Genomic DNA, 24,579 nt, shown 5'->3' with positions numbered 1-24,579 from the left:
GAATTGCACATGTCCAGGAGCTGGGGAGTCTGAGCAAACAAGACATTATGCTTTAATGAGTGTAAAGAATCTCAACACAGTCTCCAAACCCCAAGCACTCCCATTTCAGAAAAAAATTTTAGAAACTGCGGCAAGTAACGTCTCCAAGCTTGCTACTACTGTGAGTTGATACTCAAGTTTTCTATGTACAGAGCAAATGTTGGAGATGGATTGAGGATGGGGAGTGTACAAGAAAATAGTTCATTAACTCCCAAAGTCTTGAAAATGCCATGAGCACTGCCAATGTTATAGGGATCAGAATGTGGATACTGCCTATACAAAAGTTGTGGTGTCCTTCAAAATTCCCCTGCTTAATGTACCATAATATTAAAACACAGACCAATACAAATAACATTATAAATATAATAATGTGATGCAACTAATCAGGGCTGTTACTAGCCCATGGGACCCCTTTGTATTATTCAGTCTAGCTCCAGAGCATGTGGCTTAGTCAAAGGAGCACAGACCCTGTCACCATCCCTCTCCACGGGATTGAGAGTGCCTTCTGTATGTCCAGACTGTGCTATGTCCTTTACGTGTTTGTAGTTTATAAAGTCTTATGATCATCATCTTGGTTTTCAAATGCTAAATCTAGAAAATGCCTGAGGGGGAATTTGAATCTGTATCTGCTCATATCAAAATCAATGGATTTTCTGTTAAAGCAAGCTGCCTTCTACCTCTACCTTCTTCTTGTCAAAAAAATATTTATTAAGAGTTTTAATCTCCATGACAGAGCTCTAAGTCTTATTCAAAGTGTAGAGATATGTCTTTTGGACAACCTCAGATCTGATCTAATGTTGTAAAGCAAAGACTTTACTACTGCTATTAGTGGTCCATTTCAAGTAGCACGTGTTTCTTAACCATTTTTGCTAAACATAGATGTGTCCAGTTTAGTCTGTAGTAATAATTCTCACTGTTTCCACAATCAGGACCTCCTCTCCCTTTTTAAAAAATAATTTTCTTCCTCACAATGCCCATATTATTGAATACATCTATTAAACAAATTGCATTCACTATGTAAGAATTTGTTTATTTTTATATGAAAAGATCTAATAAAGGGTACACGATTTTAAAAGCTAAAGAAAACAACTGATGATAAATGGCAACCAAAATAACATGAAATTTATTTAATAACAGATGATATTTAGGTAGCTTGTGAAGCAAGCTCTTATCAGAAAGATCTGGAGTTGAATTCTAGTCCCTCCACTTGTTTTCCATGTCACTTTAGCATCCTGAGACTTATTTTTCCTTTTCTATACATGGAGTGGTGATTCCAGTGTCTATAAGGATTTGAATGAGAGACTATAGGTAAATGATCTGGCAACACACTGCCTTCTTTGTATACAGCATCCACTCGATAAGCATTATTTTTCTCCTGTGAGACAATATAAAACTAGAAAGCCTTTTGGAATAATAAAAATAACTCACTCTTGAAAATTCCTGACTCTGAATCCCTAGGGGTGTGAGACTTCTCTAGATTGAGAGACAACAGCGTGGGTCTAGAGTCTCCAGTGCCTTCTAGGAGTTGATGGGACCCATCATGAGAAGGAAGCAGCAGGGCATTGCATCGCTGTGTGTGTGATGGGATGTACTGTTCAGACACAAGCTGCTGTCTTTCCTAAAAGTCTTCCAAAGACTCCAAAAGAGCAAAGCTGTCTTCCTCTATTTGGAGTGTCCTGAGGAGCTAGACATTGAAGACATAGGCATGGCCAAGAGACCCCAGGGTCTGGGTCAGCCATTTGTGTGAGTCTTCTGTTTCTGGAGTGTCCTAGCGGATCAGAACTAACCAGACACGTGGCTGTTCTTCCTGAAGTGACTAGGTTTGTGCCTGAGTGGTATGTTATAGTGCCTAAGGAAGGAAGCTCCTGTTTAATTAATAGTTTTTGTGTCTATTTTGGGGAGTAAACTCATGCTTTCCTTTCCCACATCCTCACCAAAGTGACTTAGTTCACCATAAACATGTTGTATTAAAATGATGATTCAAAAGCAAGACGTATTTCCTTCCTTTTGCTAAAGACTTGATTGATCATCTAAGGGCAGATCTTTAAGGACAACTAAAACATCATTTTTTTCCCCCGAGCCCAAAGCTTTAAAAATGCAATAAATTATTTGAATAAGCCATTTGCAGTTTTCTTTTCTTTTTGTTTTTTATACATAGACCAAAACCACCAACCCAAAAGATTTTTTTCCAGTGCACAAACTATGCTCTGAGAATAAGTTGGGCACTTCTAGAAGATATTTTAACTTTATCAGGACAATAAAAGGCCATATAGGAAAAAAAAATTAAATACCAGACTGACTGGAATTTAAGTATTAAAGTCAATTTGTATTTGTTCAACACACATTGACGATTTCTGTTACACTCTCCTAAGAATTCAAGGTTTTCATACTTCTGTATCAATTATCAACCACCAATGAGCAGCCATTGGAGAAACCAGGATGTCATTCTACACGTAGTATTTTTCTGTTCTCCCTTTTGCTTTATTCCTGTGTTTCCTAGGAAAATGATATACAAAACATTGATTTTGAGAAGTAGTAGTATCCTGGAATTCCTTTGTTGAGAGGAAATTTTTCTTGACATTATTTGGTCATTGAGAGTATTGAGAATTCTCTGAAAATCAACTATTGAATGTTAAATCCCTCTGACTATGGATATTGGTACTTTAAAGTGTAGCATTACCTCCAAATCAGTCAGTCTGCCTAGCTATGCTGTTCTAATCTGCTAAATACTTGGTTTGAGTTCTTCCTATTTATAATAAAAATCTTTCTTTTGCAACTGTTATGATTTATATCTATCTTAGTTCTTCTACTACAAAAGCCTAACTTTGTCACGCTTGCAAACTGGAGTCGAGTCAAAGAATAAAAATAATTTTGAAATATTGTAGCCAAAATCTCTGCCTCATTGTTGATGATTATTTCTGATAATCCTTAGGTCTTTAATGAGCTTTGCCTGCATGGATGTAGACAGCCTGCCTATCCAACAGTGAGTTGAGATCAGCCTCAGTCTTCCCAGCAAGTGAGAGTGAAGGCTGGTGATGTCCACATGAAAAGTAACTCTTTTCTAGGTTTTGCAATGGAACGGATATGGTTGCTCTTGCTTCTAACAATTAGAGTGCTTCCAGGGTCTGCTCAGTTCAATGGCTACAATTGTGACACCAACCTCCACAGTAGATTTCCTGGTAAGTCTGAACCCAATCTTTTCTCTAATTGTATCTGGAAAGAGCGATTATGTTTGAATAGTAAATCATTTAAATACATATGGAAAATGAGGGGGATATCTGTCTATATTAAGTGGATGTTAACAAATGGCAAATGACAAAAGACATTTTTCTGAAGTTGTAACTTATAACCACATTAACATACAAAGTGTTCATTGTAGTTTATATTATTATAATGACTGCTCACAGATGTGAAAAATATTGGCTAATGGTTGATAAAATTGGGAGAGGCTAATGCCATTCAAAATTTGTCTAATTGAGGGCTTTTTTTAAAAATTAATTCAGACTTTAAAAATTGCCCTTATATGCTGATAAATTTATTTAGGAAGAATACTCAGAAAATGACTGTGAAATATTATGCAATACTCAAAAAAATACTATTTCAATGAAATGTTGGTCACCACCAAAGTACACACACCAGCTTCAGAATGCATTTCATAGCAACCCATCAATATTATGACAGACATGAGATTTTGACCATATTGATGGACGTGTCCCACAGGTTCCTAAAATCTGCACTTTTTAGAGGTAATTTAAGGTTTCACTTAAGTAGTCATCTTTTTATATCAGCTAAAGTTATAGAACCACAGTTCAATAGTTATAAAATAAGAACTAGAAGATCTGAAACTACTTTTCTACTTATGTATTGCAAACTGAAATACCTTCTGCAATGTTTTACATGCTCCTGTGTTTGGAGCATGCCAGAGTAACAACACACCTACATAGAGCAATCAGTAGGTAGTTAGGTAGTTGATGTGAAGTTTCTAATTTATTTGAGGAGAGGTAATCTGGCTTGCTCCAGAATAAAGACAAGAGTATGTAGGAATGGCTTCATGAGCCCAGACCTAGTATGAAAGTACTTGACAGGTTAAGTAAAATAAGGAGGTCAGGATGGGGAATGTCCAAAGACAAGTTTACAAAGGTAAGTTAAGGCAAGGTTCTTAATGATTTTGAATACCACAAATGATAGGATTTTTTTTTTACTATGGAAAATTTCAAACATATGCAAAAGTAGAGATTAGTAAAAAAGCACTCATAGTAATCATACAGCTTCATCAGTTGTCAGCATTTATAAATTTTGTTTATCTCTCCTTCTTACTACCTCCATCTCTGAAATATTTTAAAATAAATTCATTATTCATGTTTCATTATATATATAAGTGAAAAGAACTTTAAAAAGTCATTACACTTGTATATCTAATAAACTTAACAATAATTACTCAATATCATCTTATACTCAGCCAATTTGCCTCTAAATCCACCTGGTGCATTTGTTGACATGTTTAAGTCTGTCTTAATTTATAGAAGTCCCTTGCTTTTCTGAAATGCCATTTATCTCTTTAAATAACTTGGTAATTTGTTTCTTAGAATTCCAACACTCTGGATCTGGTTGACTGTAACTCTTATGTGTCATTTAACATGCTCCTCTTTTCCTGTATAACCTGTCAACTAATGAGAGCTAGAGGTTTGAATAAATTCAGGTTCAATTGTTTTGGCAAGGATACTTTTTGTATTATTTGTGTAATAAAAGTGTTTTGTCTTCATTTTGTAAGCAATGAAGAGCCATTGCATCTTTTTAAACATACCTTTTTAAGGATTTGATGTGGTCACATTTTGTTTCAGAAAGCAGACAGTGGGGAAAATATGAAGGACAGAATCAAGTTAGAAGAGACTAAAGGCAGAGAGAAATGTCACAAAGGCAGTGGCAGTGGAAGCAGTAGAAGGAGACAGTTATTAAGAGATGCAGTATTTTGTGGTGGACTCTCCAGAACTTGAGAACTGATTTGACTTGGGAAGTGAGAGAAAGAGAAGGCTAGAGGTTGTTTTGAACTTAGATAACTGGATGTCGATACTGTTAACTGACGCCAAAAGTATAGGGCATTTGCATGTTTTAGAAAGGAAGTTTGGGTTTGAAAATAATGACTTTGAAGTGCTCTACTCAGAAGTAGGAAATATGGACCTGGGTCCGAGGAGAGAGGTTGAAACTGAAAATAGCTGTGTGAGAGTTGAATCCCTGTGCAGTGAGTGAACAATGAATGAGGGGTAGGAAAAGGAAAGTTGTGGAAATAGACTACTATTTAAATAACCCTGGTGGTGAAAGAAAGGGAGGAGTAAACTGAGCCAGCAGTTTAAATGAGAAAGGAGATTTTTGAATTAGAGGACTAGAGACACCTGAGTCTACATGAGCAAAGGGTAAGTATTCAGAGACTAGGAATACTAACAAAGAAATAATTGATGTAATGAGGAAAGAAAATATGGAAGAGATCAAAGGTACAGGTGGAGGAGTTAACCTTGGAAAAGTGGCAGCTGTTTGTTTGATTTAGGAGAGAAGAGAAATAAAAGACAGAGGCAGAGAAGTTGAGAGATGCTAATTGTGTTCATCTTCTTGGTTGAAGTGGAAGGCAGAGGCCCTCAGAGAGTGAGGGGCCAGAGGCCTGGCTGGGGCCTGGGAACGGTAGTCAAGTCTTACCCTGTTATGGATAAAAGAGAAGGCCAGAATGTAAGAAGATTGCTCGGCAGAGAGGAACTAGCTGATGATGTATTATACTTGTAGAGGTAAATAAAACCTGTAAATAAGCCAAGGAGTGACTAGGACAGCAAAAGGCAGTATTTTTCATATGGTAACATTTAAAAATTATGTAAAACTTCCATTTACAATGGTGCCCACTGACCATCAGCATCAAAATCACCTGAGATAGTCGTTCAGTGTGGACTTCACTGCTTTCCCCCAGATATGTAGTGTCAGAATCTCTGAATATGGTGCTGGGAATTTGTATTTTAAACCCTGCTGATGAGTCTCATATGCATTATGATTGAGAACAGCTGACAGTATTCTATTATTTTCTTGAATCTATTATTCCAGTTAAAAGCACAGTCATGTTTGGGGAAATATAACTAAAAACAAAATCTTCTCCCAACCCAAAAATTCCTTCCACAAGGATAGTAGAGATGAGAACACATTTATCATTGAATAAGCATTAAACCAGAATGTGATGCTCAACACAGGCAATTCATTAAAAGTTTGCAAAGACAGAAAGGAATCTCACTCTTTTACATAGTCAAGCAGAGGCAACCCATTGCATACATGTTTTCAAAATAAATAATAATCAGTCCTCAAGTAAGAGGACTCGACAACACCATTTGTCACGTATAGTTCATCCTGAATTTATCTGGTAATTGAGGTGACCATCTGTGTTAGTGTATTAGCTTTCTCCAGAGGGAAGATAAAATTCTCATATCTTTATGAAAGGAGGTACTTTTGTGATTTGGAGCAAGGCTCCCACCGAAGTGAGGCTCCCACCCTCCCCAGACTGTGAGATAAGGATACTATTTTCCTTGATGTTTACATTTCTAAGAGATGGTTCCCAAGTCCTTGAGAAAGACGTCCCTGCATCGTAAAGCTGACAAAAGTCCTATCTAGTTTTCAAAAGGATTTATATATATTTCAAGGAGAAGAGAAAGTACTTACAAGTTTTCTGATATGAATGGTCTCTTCCTTTATTTTCAACAGGGAGAATTAAACCTCTTTTTTAAAATTTGTATTTGTCCTTACACATGTTAGCACTTTTAGTACTTTTGGGCTTAGACAACAAATATCCAAACTTTCCAAATTTATACACACACACACACACACATTGTTGCAATTTAAAATTTATATTTAAAAAATCTAGAATTTAGATAAATCAAAAGTTCCATGAGAGGCTTTAAGTTTATATGGGTAGTCTTTTCAAGTAAGCCCATTTTTGCAGGTTGTTTGCAAAAGACCAGAGTGAGCAAATTAAGCCTGAAGGTTAATTGCTCACTCCCCTCTTGACCTGTGGCTTCTCTTCCACATCAGGATCACCCTTGATGTCATTAGGAGCTCCACAAGCTGCTCAGATACTAAGCAATGGGCTAGAATGAGAATGAGTCTGGCAAAGGAGAGGAGCTATCTAAATGCAAAGTAATGTTCATAATGATGAGAGTAATCATCTCACCCTATCTGACCTTTGCTGTTTCATGACATTAGAACTATTTTCTTTAATTTCCATGCCATTTATCCTTAAGCCAAGTGAACCACCATGGCCTAATTCATTTTAAATTTAAAGGGATACCATTTAATTTTAAAGGTAGTTAACTCTTGCCTATCTAAGCTAGTAGCAGGGAATAGACTCATGCCCAACTGACATTATAATTATGCTCTTCCAAGAATAAAATGCAATCCATAGTTGACTTTTAGAGTACCAAAGAATTATTTGGCCAAAGTGAAACATACAGATAAATGCATTTGGCCTCTGCAACTAATGGATACCTTCTGGAACTAGCCCCTCTTTTAGAAGATAGTATATGTAAGGGTCAGCCTAAACTTTCAAGCCTCTAAAGAAATCTTTAATGATAAAGGCACAATCAAGGAGAGATTAGGTTAATGACACCAGAAACTTTGTGGCCTGACATTGTTTTATGGTGCACTAACCAGTCATGGGAAACTGAACGTAAGTCAATGTTTTATGACTTGTCATTTTGTATTCTATTTGAAATAGTGCTAAGAAGGAATAAATTCCATGTATAGAATGCTAAGCACATTATGTAATTCTCTCTTTTATTTCTTACAATAAACCTACAAAACTTTTTAATTTTTACTTTATGATATGGAGATTGAGGATTAGAATTTTTCTAATACTGCAAAGCTAGCAATTGTCAGAGATATAACACTAGAGCTCTTTCCATCAAACCATGATGCCTTAAAGTGAATCGTGAATACTAAGTTTAAAAAATGAGGGCTTCCCTGGTGGCGCAGTGGTTGAGAGTCCGCCTGCCGATGCAGGGGACACAGGTTCGTGCCCCGGTCCAGGAACGGAGCGGCTAGGCCCGTGAGCCATGGCCGCTGAGCCTGCGCATCCGGAGCCTGTGCTCCGCAACGGGAGAGGCCACAACAGTGAGAGGCCCGCGTACCGCAAAAAAAAAAAAAAAAAAAGATTTATACCAAAAACCAAATAATCCAATTACAAATGGGCAAACAAATGAATAGACATTTTTCCAAAGAAGAAATACAGATGGACAGTAGGCACAGGAAAAGGTGCTCACTAATCCTCAAGGAAATGCAAATTAAAACCACAATGAGATGTCACCTTACACCTGTCAGAATAGCTGTCATCAAAAAGACAACAGATAAATGCTGGTGAGAATGTGGGAAAAGGGAACCCTTGTGCACTGCTGGTAGAAATGTAAATTGGTGCAGCAATTATGGAAAACAGTTCAAAGGTTTCTCAAAAAATAAAAATGAACTACCATATGATCCAGCAATTCCATTTCTGGGTATATATCTGAAGGAAGCAAAATCATTATGTCAAAGAGACATCTGTACCCTATGTTCATTGCAACATTATTTACAATAGCTGAGACATGGAAACAACCAAAGTGTTTATCAACAGATGAATGGGTTGTGAGATACACACACACACACAAACACACACGCACAATGGAATACTATTCAACTATAAAAAAGAAGGAAATCCTGCCATTTGTGACAACATGGATGGACTGCAAATGTTATTATGCTAAGTGAAATGTCATACAGAGAAAGACAAATACTATATGATCTCATTTATATGTGGAATCTAAAAAACAAAAACAAAACTCATAGAAAATGAGAAGAGATTTGTGCTTACCAGATGCAGGGGTGGGGGCATGGGAGAATGGATCAAAGTGGTCAGAAGGTACAAACTTAACACTATAAGATAAATAAATACTGGGGATGTAATGTACAACATGATGATTATAGTTAACACTGATGTATGCTATATTTAAAATATATTAAAAGTGGCTAAGAGAGTAAATCCTCAAAGCTCTCATGACAAGGAAAAAAGCATTTTTTTCCTTTTTTTGTGTCTATATGAATGATGGATATTAATTAAGCTTATTGTGGTAATCATTTCACAATAAGTGTAAGTCAAGTCATTATGCTGTCACCTTAAACTTATATAATGCCGTATGTCAATTGTATCTCAATAAAACTGAAATTTAAAAATTATGTGTAAATGGAGAATCATGATGGAAACTGCTACATTAAAGAATTTGAAAAATCATATGGTAGGAAAATTTGTTTAGCTTTTTCAGGACCAGCTTGACTAAGGAAATTTTTTCTCTGATAATATTTATTAATATTTCAATGAGTACCAGTGTTCCCCAGGAAATAAAATAGAGAATGACCTATTTCAGTGATAGACTTCATGGGCAGGTAAAGTAAAATGAGCTGCCTGATTTTGTGTTAGGCTTTGCTTAACCATTGCACTGTTCTGTGCCCAAAGACAAAGTAAGAGTGGATTATGGAATAATTATCCCAGGGAATATGTTCTGTCTCTCTGTGTAGGTAAGAAAGGCCAATTCTGCTGCCTTCCTACATAGTAGTAGTGTTTTGGTCTCCAAGCTGTGAAGAGGATGCCTACTTTCGCTTTGCAGCTGTGGCTGCAATTACTACACCACATGAGGCAGAAGAACTGATCGAGACAGCGATTGCAGATCACATCCTGATTAACCTTCAGTGATAAAGTGCAGTGGAGAGAAGAGGAATTAGTCAGCAAGTTCAGTGACTGAACAATTCAGAGTTCTGAATTGTTCTTCTTTATTTTAATAACAAAGTCCTTTATTGCATGGATTTTTCATTTCCTCTACTTGTATAAGTAAAACCTATATGCTTTTTTCTGCTTGAAAAAGATGACCAAACTCTTCAAGTTCTAGCAAGGGTGAATAGAAGCCTGCAAAGTTTATCGAGGACTGTGTATGCATTTCTTTCAGCCCTGCAGACAACAGCTTGCATTTGCTAATGAGAAACAGAAGGGGAAAACTGAGGTGGTGAAGAACCTGTTCAATACAGAGGGGAAACCTGAATTCCTAATCCACTTTAAATTCTTCATCAGCTGCTGGTATTTTGGGTAGATGAAATATCAATATCCCTTTTAAACTTCTTGCTCAATATTGTATAAAATCTTGAGGAGAATTAGCTTTAAAAATTGTGTTAAAACAACAAATATAACATGTTTTCTAAGCAATTTTAAGTTTATGTTGTGCCAAATATTGCTACTCTCATTTTATAGAGATAGAAGTAGAAATGATATATAAATTACTTTTATAATCTGCTAAGATTATATAGTCTTGGAATATCTCTTGGAGTCCAGGAAATAAATTAGAGTTGGCCTTCCATATCCATGGGTTCCACATCTGTGGATTCAACCAACCTCAATGAAAATATTCAGAAAAAAAATTCCAGAAAGTTCCAAAAAGCACAACTTGAATTTGCTGCATGCCAGCAAACATTTATATAGCATTTACATTGTATTTACAGCTATTTACATAACATTTACATCGTATTAGGTATTATAAGTAATCTAAATATGATTTAAAATATATAGGAAGATGTGCATAGGTTATATGCAAATACTGCATATGCCATTTTATATAAGGGATTTGAGCATCCATGGATTTCTTTTAAATTTTGGTATCCAAGGGTGGTCCTGGAATCAATCCACCATGGATACTGAGGGATGAGTGTCCTGTATTTCCAGGTGAGATTTCTGTGGTACTACAAAGCAGCGCAGTCTTCAGCATACAGAAAAGACTCCTCCTATTATACTGAATAGGTTTTGGTTCATACAATCAGTTTTAAACCAATGCTACCTTTAAGTGTGTATAAACCAGCCCATGGATCCAGGTGCAATCATATTCATGGGAATACCTGCGTCTGAACTGCACAGAGCCGTCAGTTCCTCACAACAGACTCACGCAGCCTCACAGGTCTCCTTCAACTGTTTCGAGGAGTGCCCAGGGCCTAGTTGCCATTTGAGGTAACTGTCCCGCTCCTCTGGTTATTAAACTGCTATGGTTTGTAGCCTGGGGTAGAGGTGGGGAAGGAGAAGACTGACCCTCTTCCCAATTTTATTTCACACATTGCCACCTGAGCACTAAAGTAGACTCATTTGGGTTCAGTCTCACAAAGTCTTTCACAACCCTCTTTCATTGTAATTCAAACCAGTTAGTTCCTCAAAAAGGAAGGGACTCAGACACACACTCATGCCCTTTACAATTTGTTTCTCTCTCTTTCCTGTCCCTTTTTCATCCACACCTCTCCCTCTTGTAAGCCTATAAATCATACAGTTTGGTGAGTGCTTAATCCCACCTGATAGAACCCACCTAAAGATTAATTCCTGCCCAATCAAAATGTATAGTTATGACTAAGTAACTCAGTTGGTTAAGAGACTTGTGTAGGGGAGGAAAGATAATTTTCCCTCTACCCTTCTAGGTTCTTAGCTGAAGCCCCCTATAATAAAAGACAGATTAATAGGGAAAAAAATAGAAGTTTAATAACATGTTAACCTGCTATATTCCTGGGTGATACCCAGGAAAACTGAGTAACTCCCTGAAATGGCCCGAGCCACTACCTTAAGTACCATCTCAAGCTAAAGACAAAAGCGATGGTGGTGGTGGGGAAGCCAGTTATGGGAGGTCATCAGGTAAATCACAGTAAACAGGAGTACGGTTGTTATGCAGATTTAGGTCTATAGCCTCCATTTGTAAGAGTTTCTGGAGGTTTAGTTCCCCTCTTCCTTCCTGGTAGAGAGAAGGAGATGCACTTACAAATGGAGATTTCCCTTATAAATGTAAATGTCTCTTTCAGAAGAGTAACTTCCATTTGTTTTCAGGGATTCTCCTATGTCTGCCATTTCTTTTTCCTTTTTAAAAAAAAATATTTATTTATTTATTTTGTTGCACTGGGTCTTAGTTGTGGCACATGGGCTGCTTAGTTGTGACATGCAAACTCTTGGTTGCAGAATGCACGTGGGATCTATTTTCCTGACTAGGGATTGAACCTGGGCCCCCTGCATTGGGAGTGCAGAGTCTTAACTTCTGCGCCACCAGGGAAATCCCTGCTGGTTCTTAAAAATAATCAAGTTAAGGTAATCCTTATGCCAAAGAGGCATATTTTGGGGTGGCATATTCTGCTCCCCTTCACTTGCAACATTGGCATCACCTGGGAGCTTGTGAGAAATGTAAATATCAGGCCCCATCCCAGATCTACTGAATCAGAATCTGCATTCTAATAAGATTCTCTGTAATGCATATTCATAAGAAGTGCTGATTGGAGCCTGGTACTCATGATGTCTTGCCAGCTTTATGTTGCTACATACCACAGTGTTTATGCCAACCCCAACTGGCTGTCACGCACTTGCTTGCTATTAATGACAGTAAGGATTAGCAAATCCCTTGCTGCTAAGAGGAAATGATTTTAAGAATTTATTATTAATAATAAAGCAAGATAATTAATTGCCAGACTAATGCACTTAAAAAAGCTAAATACCTATGGGGCTTCCCTGGTGGCGCAGTGGTTGAGAGTCTGCCTGCTGATGCAGGGGACACGGGTTTGTGTCCCGGTCTGGGAGGATCCCACATGCCACGGAGTGGCTGGGCCCGTGAGCCATGGCCACTGAACCTGCGCGTGCGGAGCCTGTGCTCTGCAACGGGAGAGAGGCCAAAACAGTGAGAGGCCCGCGTACCAAAAAAAAAAAAAAAAAAAAAAAGAAGCTAAATAGCAAAAATCCATTAATTTCATATTATTTAGTGTGTTGAATTAGAAAATATCTGACATAGAGAATTTTGATTTTCCTCTGAACGTCTGAAAACAGGAATCATCTCAGGTAGTTGGCAGAGTACAGATAGGAAATATGAGTTCTGGATGAACAGTCAAGATGAACCTATATCATTGAGCACATATTTTCTTTGTGAATCTTGAAAGTTTATATTAAAAAGTTAGAAATCATGCATGCTGTTTGTGAAAGAGTTTAATTAAACATATTTTAATAAGCACTTGCTGAGTGTTTGTTAGGCATGCTGGGAAAACCCAGAGCTTTCAATGAGTTCATAATCTAGTGGGAAAGCAAATATCCACTCCCAGGTATAATGTAGGTGTTATTGTAGACTCATAGTTAGCGTGATGTGGGATAGAGCAGAAGAGAATGACTATATATCATTGGAAAAATTAAGTCTTATAAAAGGAAGCCTTAGAAATTGTTTTTCTTTTCTCAGCCCATTTCTATTACCTGAGTGCTCTCAATGGGTATTTCATCTATTATTATTGTTTATAATTGATGTACTGAGTATTGGTGATTATCAAATTTATAATTCTTACTCTTTTCTATCCTTTAAATATTAGACTCTTATTTCCAACTACCTGCTGTATATTTCTGCTTGAATGTCCCATATGTACCTCAGCCTCTCAAAAACTGAGCTCATCATCTTTTTCCTCCTGTATTCCTTATCTCAGGGAATAATCCACCCAGTCACTAATGCTAGAAACTTGACCATAAGTTTGACATCCCCTTCTTTTCATGCCATCATCTAATCAATTTCTTATAAAATTTAGCCAGTTGGAACTGTTTCGTTTCTTCCCAACAATCCCTTCCAAACAGCTGTGCCCTACCAAGACATGTCTGTATATAATGTGGTATTCAAACCTCTGTCATATCATTATCAACTGCATTGCAATTGTCTGTTTTTTTCTCTGTGTCCTTTACCCAACCATGAGTCCTTGAAGTGAAGGAGTCCTGTTAATGTCTTTATCCTCAGAGTTTAGCACAGAGACTAACATACTGTATATAAACAAATGCTTTTTTGGGATACTTTGTTAACATGAAGTGACATGTAGTTTAGATCTTGAAAATAAATAGGACCAAATAGCCTCTAGCTTGTGTAAAACTGATGGCACTGATTTTGTGTGTTCAACTCCTGTGCACCCCACCCTTTTTATACAATCTACAATGACACCCAGAATTGCTTTTCATACAGATTTTTACATTTTCAGGTCAATAGTGAAGGAACATTTTTGAGCCACTGCACTGCAGTGCTAAGTTCAGTTCAATTCTGGGGTGTTTGTGTTGCAGAATATATGTGTGCAAATTATTTGAATACTTGCATTGATCTGTGCCCTTATTAATCCAGGTAATAATTAGAACATGTTAAATATTCTGACACTACTGAAAGGAAATGTAGGTCTCAAACTTAATAGTATTGAGATGAGATAAAAATCATTCCATGTATCAAAAACTAGGAATCATTAGCCTCATCTGGATGCCATTGGATGTAAGCCAGTTGAGTATGGAATTGTTGAGAAAAAGAAAATAGATATGTTTGTTAAATATGTGAATCATATGCTGAGAATATATTGTTATTAATTATGTCTAAAGGGAAAAGTATATTAGGTGTTCTAGGAATGGAACTTTCTTGGAGATAAATAGGTAGAGTGATGTTTTTATTCACATATACAGAATTGGATCCATTCCCTTTTTACTCCATTTATAAGGTAACCATATTCTATGAACCCCATATCAGGCTATGTTTTTGTACATGGTGAGATAGATGGTGACAGGATATTTAGTGTGACAGGATATTTAAACTTGCATAATTTTAGAAAATCTGAGACAAACTCATTGCCTGATTGGTAGGTAAGAGGAGTGCAGAACATCTCTTTATTTTTATCTGAATTCAGTTGAATACTGCATTTTTAAATTTCCTATGAATAACTTAGCTCGGTTAAATATCAGGGGAAAAATCACCCTTTTGGCACCATAACTGCACATAAACTCTGTATGCAGGCCTACCATTTTAGACATACTTAGTATCTTTAGATAGAAAACACTAGAAACCAAACATCTAAAGATGTTTATTCCTTGATTATTTTTTTATCATTAGCTTGTATTCATTGGATTGTTTAATACTGCAGTGTTGTTCAAAGGGATATTACAATTCAGGCCAGGGATTGGACAATAAAAAGGCTAAAAAAATTCAGTTGTTGAGAGCAACTGTTATTCAGTAACTGAAAAAAATTTATCTACTTTTGGCAGAAGTTGCTCTTTGGCAACTTGAAGTAGCATTTTTGTTTCCCTCAAAGCCTCACAAATGGAAAAGTTGTGCTGAATAGATGTCTTTAGTATCTACAACCAGGGAAAAATGTGTTCCTTGGAAGGGACAGTGAAAAGTCTTTAGAAAGCTAGGTTAGGATGGATTTGAACAGATCCTTTCTTACACTGTAAAGTCTTTAGTTTGTTATCATTTCTCCCAGTGGGATCAGCTTGTAGCAAATTCAGTTCCACTACAGGGTTTACAAGTCTCGAGTCATAAAGCAGAAAACGGAAGAGAACACTATGTCTGGACAAAGCAATCACTGCCATTGTTAAGCTAGCATAGGCATCAATTAATTCTCGAACAAAGGTGAGGAAGCTAAAATCTTTAGTTGGTTTAAGTTAAGGGAGTGATACCTCTTTTGTAACATATTTAATGATATGTATTAACTTGCATACATTTATGGTATGCCAAGTAATGCAATGATACTCATTCTCTGTTTCCCCAGGCATAAAGAGTTCTTAGTGCACGCTCTAGTAGTTGAGAATTTGATTTCACATTTAAGTAGACATTTTGCTACCTTACAGAGACCATTTTGTATGTGAAGGTTTCCTGTGATCTTGCCTATGTGCTTGCTACTTGGCCTCATTGCCTACCATTTCCTCCTTGCTTTTTAAATTCAAATGAAAATGGAACTGTCAAGATCCTAACCAGCCTGAGCATATTTATTTCACACTTCTGTCATCATTCATGCTGTCCTCTTTGTGCTGTAAGCTTCCCACCCTTTTTTGTAGCTAACTCCTACCGATACTTCAAAACTCAGTTCAATGCCATCTTCTCCAGGAAGCTGTTCCTAATCAACTGGTCTGGGTAAGGTTCTCTTTCTATGCCACCCCGTGGTTCTCTGTCCAATCTTTCTGTAAATGTGGGCCACATCTATCTCCTCTTATGGACTGTGATCTACCTAAGAAAAAGGACCACTACTTTGTACATCCTTAGAGCAGTCTATTGCCCCATACTTTATGTGAGTAATTAATTAATTACTCACTGGAGTACAGCAATGAATATCATAGCTTCCTGCTTTCTGGGACTTTCAATTTATTGAGAAAATTATACAAATACATATAAGATTCCAAGTCAATTCGACAACATAAGACAGCGTAGCATAATTTAGATTTGGGATCAGGAAAGTCTTTGGGAAAAAGACAATGAAATTCGAGACCTGAGGGATGAGTAGGAGTTCCTCAGACAAAGATTGGGAATAGGAGAAGCATCCTACGGAGGGGAAAAAATAGTTATTGAAGGGGGCTTCCCTGGCTTCCCTGGTGGCGCAGTGGTTGAGAGTCCGCCTGCCGATGCAGGGGACACGGGTTCGTGCCCCGGTCCGGGAAGATCCCACATGCCACGGCAGCGGCTGGGCCCGTGAGCCATGGCCGCTGAGCCTGCACGTCCGGAGCCTGTGCTCCGCAATGGGAGAGGCCACAACAGTGAGAGGCCCGCGTACCGCAAAAAAAAAAAAAAAAAAAAAAAAAATCTCTCCTGAACTAACTAAATCAAAGACTTAAATAGACCAAGGGGATGAAAATACTTCAGGGGTTTTTAAAGTTATTCTTGGACCCCATGCTGTGCTTTTGTGATTTGTTTGTTTTTTTATATTTTTTATTTCAGCTGAAAGAGACATCAATGTCTACTGTGGGGTCCAGACCATTACAATGAAGATTAATTTTTGCACAGTACTTTTCTCCGGTTATTCTGAAACAGACCTGGCACTGAATGGAAGGCATGGGGATTCCCACTGCAGGGGGTTCATCAATAACAACACCTTTCCTGCGGTGGTCATTTTCATCATCAATCTCAGCACCTTGGAGGGCTGTGGAAACAATTTAGTGGTAAGATTAGTGTGAAATTGTGTGCTAGGTTTGGGGCTCATAACTAAAAAAAAACCTCCCAATTTCATGAAATAATCAGAAGCCCAATCTATCTTTTGGGAAAAAATTCCAATAAAACTGAACAAATAGCTTTCCTTTGCCTGTTTGAGGCTTCTGCTCCCAATCATACAATTTTATTTTCCAATAGTGGTTCTGTTTATTGTAGCTGGTGGTTGAGGGACCTGAGATTAACTGTGCTACTCTAACCAACATTATTTTGTGTGAGTGACGCTGAGGAATATGTCTCTACAGTTTATCATTTAGCTATGTTCCTCATGCTTTTTATGGCAGTATCTTTTATATTCCAGTGAGTTTGGCAATGGATCACTTGGCCTATTGCTTCTTAGTGACCTCATTCAGGAAGAAAGATGAAATATAGAATGAGAAACTTAGAATCTTCTAGGTATCATGTTTACCATTGAATGATCCACACCAGTGTTTTGTAAAAGAGGGCTGTTAGCATTTCCAGTGTGAAATTCTTCATCCTGTGGGACTGTCCTTTGAATTTCAAAATGTTATCATACACAATCTTACCCATGAAATCCCAGTAGCACGCTCTCTCCAGTCATTGTGAAAATCAAAACACCACTTCAAATATTTCCACCTTGAATGAGAACCACTAGTCTACACTATTCATTTATTTATGCGTGCATTGAACACCAAAAATAGAATTGAAAGAGGCATTCACTCTCCTGGGAATTAAAATTAATTGAAGTAAAAATATTGTGATTTGGAGGGTGTTATACTAAAATTCATTTAGCACTATTTTTTTCTTTTGCTTGTTTAAATATAGTCTTATTGGTTAATCCTAGCAAAGACAAAAAGAAGATTCAATGAGCATGACCACTTAGCCCAGTGAAGAAGGAGAGATCACTTTTTCCTCTTGATAAATTATTGTTTGGGATTAAGGGGGAAAGCTTGATTATTCTAAGGGCAGGGCTTTTAAAACGTGGTGGGAGATAGGAGACAGGAAAAAGAGATTTCTTTGAATCTCCTTTATCTTTTCCCAGAGGGCAGTTAGAATATTGTGCCCATGACCATTTCCAAGTCTACAGCTTGAGTATTGTTGACTCTTTTTATTGAAAACGTTTATTCATCTCTCTGGGTTGTGTGCAGAGAGGTTATGAAGTGGGCCTAAGGGAGAGTGAGGGAGAGTGATGCAGGTTGATTATTACACATCCAATTCCGTGTGGAGGGAGGGAGCCCATGTGGAGAGCAGCACCACTGCCCCTCCTCCCACGGTAGCCCAAGGCCTCTCCTTCAAGGAGCTTTCTACTCTTGACTTCAGTCTTACCCTGCTGCTGGAAAAACAATTTGGGAGAAATGCCAGACAAAGCCTGTGTATGTGTGTGTGTGTGTGTGTACGTGTTCATGTGTGTACCTTCATTTTTTTTTTAGAGCTGAATTACTGTGGTATAAAAATTGAGATATATATTATGTGTATATATATAAATATATGTATATACTTTTTTTTTTTTGCAGATGGAATTTGCATGTTTAGCTAGCCAGTCAGGCAAACGATGTGTAGAGAGGAAGAATCACTTCGTTTTTTATTTTTGTCTTAGATGTCACCACCTTTGGAGTTTGCTCCAAGGATAGTCCTGTATGGGAAAAATTAAGTAGACTACTAAATCATCTGGATTAGAATCAAAATGTTTTCATTCATAATGATTTTGGTTCTCTTCATGAGTCAGCTAGATAATTGCTTCAGCTTTGCCCATGTGCTCCTAGGTTCATGTATAAAGTGTATTCTATTGTTGAAAATTAAATGTTACAGGTCTCCATAATATCTGCTAAAAATATTAATTGAGCATCATATTGTATTTGACATGGTGGGAGAAGCTCAATTGTATTATGAAGGTCAAGAACATTATTGATTATTCCTGAAATGCTGGTTCTTAAATTTTAGTGGGATTGGAGAAATGAAAGCTAATCAGTCCCAGGAAAATATACACATGGACAATATTTTTATATAAATTCTAGGAGTTCATGATCCCTCTGCAACCCACCTATGAACTATTGTCCTGGAAGGGGATGAGAATCTCCATGTACCACAGAGGAAGACCCTGAGAAGATCGACCCTAAGAAAATTTGTGACCTTAATTCATTTGTTCAGAATTTATCTCGAGGACCCCAAGATGCTGGTGTCACTGAGCTATGCTGAAGGGACAAAGGCAAACAAGACCAGGAGGGTCCCCTGCCCACAAAGAGCTCTGATTATGGATGGGGGTGTGCTGAGTCAGACTGCTCATGCACTGTGACTGCATGAATAGAAGCTGTGGGGTGTATCAGGAGAAGTTTCCAGGGAAGATGAGATCCAGGGGAGGAGGGGAGAGTGGAGGCAGGAGGCGTATGCACAAAGGCCAGAGCAACAAGGGCCTTGGGGCTGGGACATTATTAACCAAGAGTGGGAGTCTGGAGATGTGAAGCTAACATGGAAAACAAGATCAGATTAACAGGGGTCTTCTAGGCCATGCCACGGAATTTGGACTTTACCCATGAGCGTTTTCAAATTACTTGCTGTAGCACAACGAGTGACATATAGTCTCTCTACTTTCTTATTTATGAAATATGAGTATAGTGTCTTTGGTTATATGAAGTTTTATTTAGTTAAAATACACATATGAGTCAGACAGAGAAAGACAAATAGCATATGATATCGCTTATATGTGGAATCTTAAAAAATGCTACAAATGAGCTTATTTACAAAATAGAGTCACAGATGTAGAAAACAAACTTATGGTTACCAGGGGAGAACAGGGGGGATAAATTGGGAGATTGGGGTTGACATATACACACTATATATATATATATATATATATATATATATATATAATAGATAACTAATAAGAACCTACTGTATAGCACAGGGGACTCTACTCAATACTCTGTAATGACCTACATGGGAATAGAATCTAAAAAAGAGTGGATATATGTATATGTATAACTGATTCACTTTGCTGTACACCTGAAACTAACACAACATTGTAAATCAACTCTACTCCAATAAAAACTAATTTAAAAAGAATAAAATCACCCTCTTTATGAGAGGAAGAAAAAAAAGACATATGATCACTTATAAGTAGCATTATATGTGTATAATTTCAAAACCATGCCATGTTATAGTTGCAACAGACCCTAGAAATGATCTGTCTAATGTTTTATTTTGCATATGAAATGCCTAGATTTACATGTAACTATTTAATAACTGAGCTTGATCTACCATTCTAACAGGTATCCACAATTCCTGGAGTCAGTGCTTATGGAAATGCAACTTCAGTACAAATAGGAAATATTTCAGGATATATTGATACTCCAGACCCACCAACAATCATCAGCTATCTACCTGGACTTCTTTACAAATTTAGTTGTAGTTATCCATTGGAATACCTGGTTAATAATACCCAGCTTGCTTCGTAAGTCACATTTTATTCTTGCTTTCTCATATTGTCTTTTGGTTTGAGTCATTTTTACCCTTGAGGGACTTATAAAGATAGTAGGATTTGTTGAGAATAGCTAAACTCAATCTAATGGAAACCATATAAGGTCTTATCTATCTATCTACTTACCTACCTATCTACCTCTCTATCCATCTGTAAGTGTTATTGTTATGATGCATATCAACAGCTCAGTTTTAATCCCCACCCCCCAATTAAAATTGACTTAAACTAATCAGGTGTCTGCCTTGGGTTCTCCTAGCTCCCTTCAAAACTGCCCAAGAACCCAAGAACCCTGGGTGCTTATGCAGTCCAGAAGGGCCTGTCCTGTTTCCAGTGTGTAGAGCATTTGGTCACTGCATTTTTGGGTCTTGTTTGGCTTCATTCTCTGCCGTATCTCTCACTGGTGGACTCTGCTGCCCAGAATCTGAGGTCTCCATGCCTCCTGCTGAGGTGTCACCTGCACAGTTGCTGCTGCTTCCCAGGAAAGGTGGTATCACCCAGAACCAAAGAGCTTCAGACATGGACTGCGGTCATTGCCTTTTGTTTATAGTCATGTATTCATTCATTACTTCCAAAGCACATACTCCAAGACAGTTATACATCCACGTTACAATATAACCATATGGATTTGTGAAATATTTTTGACAAGATGAGGTGATTGAATAAGAACTTTCCCTCTCCAGTTCTAGGGTTTTCTATCACAAAAGTAAAGTTATTGTTTAATCTTAGTCACAGGGAACGTGGAGGACACATTTTGCTTCAGGTAAAAAATATTCATAGATGATTTAATGGCACAATGATGACAAACAACTTGGTCAAAAGCAAGATTTTGATGTGGAAAACTAGAAAAGAAAGGCCTTGAGTCAAAAGGATACAGGTGCAGAGGGAAGAAGGTCGTAGTCTTTCACTCTGCTCCCCTCAACTTTCCCACTAAATACATTCCTGAACTTCAATGCACTTGGAAATGTATTCATTTATTCAATAAATATTATACACCTACTACGTGCCATGCAATGTTCCAGCAGTGAACAAAGTAAAACAAAGTCCCTGATCTCATGAAACTTCTACTGAAGTGGAATTGATGAAAATATATATGCATCAGATTCAATTTTCTTTGGAATGAGGTTTTTCTGCAAAAGTTTCATGTAAGTAATAAAACATGTAAAAAAGTTTCCTTTATAAATAAAAAGATCATAAAGAACAGTTTGTCTTTACTTAGTCCCTCTTGCTTTTTGATTATTTATCTGTTCAGTAATTTAAACAGTATGCACACTACAGACCTAGTTAAAAGTATGTCAGGATTGCTCAAGAGTTGTTTGCATTAAATCTAACATTAAGGTATAACTGAAACTTTTAAAATCTCATCAATGCCTTCCTTTTCCTCAATTTGTTTTAGGTCCTCAGCTGCTATTTCTGTGAGGGAGAACAACGGTACATTTGTCAGCACCTTGAACCTGCTCCTTTATAACGTAAGTTGATGGGCGAAGGATGTTATCTCTTCTTTCACTGTTCTGAGGAGCCATTTATGAGAATGCCTTTTATATAAAAATCTACCAAAAGCCACATTAACCTTGTTATACTTTGGTAACATTTATTCATCTTTACCACCATTTTCATATATCTTAGTGATAAAAGTATACTAAAAAACTCCATTATTTTCTAGAAGTTGGTATATGATTTAAACTTTATTTTATAAATGTAATTCTGCATAGTTACTCCAAGTGTCTATCTACATTTATACATATATATTTATTTATGTGTGTATGTGTGTGTGTGTAGCCATAGTCAGGGTCAAGATTTTGGAAATAATATATTTGTGATAAAAAGATAGGAAAAGTCCAAATGATACTTGACTTGAAGACACGATGCTTGGTGATGAATGTGTTAATATTTTCAATGTGTGTTTTAGCTGTTGTCAATTCTGTCACATCTGAAATAATTTGGGTTGACTGCAAAGTATTGTATAAACTTTTGTCATTTAAATATCAACAGTGGCAGCAAAAACGTGAAAAATACATGAATTTCTATTTATAACTCTAACATTAATCTCACAATGATATTTTCATGTTGATTAAAAATTTTTATTCATACATGTTAACTGCCTGATTTAAATATCACTTTTCAATCTATCAACCAACACTTTTGTAAATTATGAATCTGATTTTTACATTATTATTCATGTCATCATGGCACTGAGTTATAATTCATGCAACTGATTTAAAAGTCATTGCATTATACTTTGAATATAATGTGCTATAAATATTGTAGTAGGACATTTTCCAAAGGCATTTAAAAAAATCATGTTTATAAGTTTGTAGTGTGACACCGCAGAGCTCTAAACAACAAATTAAAATGTGTTGTAATGGAGATTGCCTTTCTGTCATTTCTAAACTTTCTTCTGCAAGGAGAAGCTGCCAAGATACTTGGTTTTACAATACTCAGCAAGTATGGGCCAGTATTCATTCCCAGTATGGCCATATATTTATTATTGTTGTGAGCAATATTTTTAAATTGGAACCTTTCTGTTAATTTATACATGTAAGGTCCCTCAGGTAGAATTGTGATGAATGGTTTGGATTCAATCTTATTTGTTATAATTGAGTGAAACAAAGATGAGAATTCCTGATCCTAAAAAAGTGAAAAACATACTCACATGACATTTAAGGATACCACTGTTTTCTGTGAAATTAAACTATTCTTTCAGCAGAAAAGCAGAAAATCAAAATTTAGAAGTGTGGATTTGAGGAGAGCTTTGCTATTAAGCTCTTTCCTTTATCATTAGAGATAGTATCATAGTCCTGTTGCTAACTAGACCTAATCCTTTAAAGAGTTTCTAGAATCTTAACGCCAAATAAAACTCTGTAATTTGATGATAACCTTAAGATTTTAATTCTATGGTAAAAAGGTAATTGATATCAGAATATAAATGAAATACATAGTGCCAAAATCCTTCTCATTTTTAACCAATTTTCAATGAAAGTATTACTAATGGTTGAATACATTAATATTTAAAAGTTATTTACTAACCAGTTATTTAATAAAATTCAACCACTTCCCTACAAACTAGTGTTTTAAAAATTAATACACTTAATTTTTTTAGAGCAGTTTAAGATTTACAGAAAAGTTGACCTAAAATGTACAGAGAGGGCTTCCCTGGTGGCGCAGTGGTTGAGAGTCTGCCTGCCAATGCAGGGAACACGGGTTCGGGCCCTGGTCTGGGAGGATCCCACATGCCGCGGAGCAACTGGGCCGGTGAGCCACAACTACTGAGCCTGTGCGTCTGGAGCTTGTGCTCCGCAACAAGAGAGGCCGCGACAGTGAGAGACCCGCGCACAGTGATGAAGAGTGGCCCCTGCTTGCCACAACTAGAGAAAGCCCTCGCACAGAAACGAAGACCCAACACAGCCAAAAATAAATAAATAATTGAATAATTAAAAAAAAAATGTACAGAGAGTTCCTATAGACCTCCAGTGCCTGCATACAACTTCCTCTATTATCTGCACCTTGTATTATGGGTCATAGGGCATATTTGTTACAATTGATGAACCAATACTGACATATTATTAAGTAAGGTCCATAGTTTACATTTAGGTTAATACTTCACATTATATATTCTATGGCTTTTGACAAATATATATGACATGCGTCCATTATTACTGTATCATACAGGAGAGCTTCACTGCCCTACACTAGTTTCTTAACATGGCACCATTGTAGTATTTTGCCATCTTACAGGACATTAAAAAACTAGTAATTTATACTGAAAAAATTTTGTATACTTTGATGAATTGATCCCAAACCATATTTATTATGTGTTTGGAACACTAACATTTAGCTACCCAAATGTAATTTTATTGCAGCATTTCAAACTAAGTATTATTTTACAACCATTGGGGGCCATATTTTCCTATTTTACCTGCAAAGTTTGTGATTTCTAACCCTTAGGAATGATGAAAATTCTATTACATACCTACTCCTCTTATTCTATAGTTAGTTACTTGGGAAGGAAAAAGTGCAGTTGTTTATCTCTATGTTTTCGGGGATTCAGTGAATGTACTTAGGAAAATTTTACTTATAATAAATAAT

At 36.8% G+C, this 24,579-nt stretch overlaps 1 protein-coding gene across 1 annotated transcript in view; it reads left to right on the top strand.

Moving 5' to 3' along the window:
• Window positions 1–24,579, top strand: part of ZPLD1 (zona pellucida like domain containing 1) — a gene marked incomplete at its 3' end in the record, with an annotated part of 84,083 nt that overhangs the window by 43,738 nt on the left and 15,766 nt on the right. The window contains exons 2-5 of the mRNA XM_079705618.1: window positions 3,105–3,218; window positions 16,794–17,014; window positions 20,288–20,469; window positions 21,890–21,962. Of these exons, the coding sequence (XP_079561744.1) occupies window positions 3,105–3,218; window positions 16,794–17,014; window positions 20,288–20,469; window positions 21,890–21,962 (590 nt within the window). The remainder of the gene's footprint in view (window positions 1–3,104; window positions 3,219–16,793; window positions 17,015–20,287; window positions 20,470–21,889; window positions 21,963–24,579) is intronic.

Source organism: Hyperoodon ampullatus, assembly GCF_949752795.1.
Source record: "Hyperoodon ampullatus genome assembly, chromosome: 5".
Classification (NCBI taxonomy): Eukaryota; Metazoa; Chordata; class Mammalia; order Artiodactyla; family Ziphiidae; genus Hyperoodon; species Hyperoodon ampullatus.
This window is presented reverse-complemented; position numbering and strand designations above follow the sequence as displayed.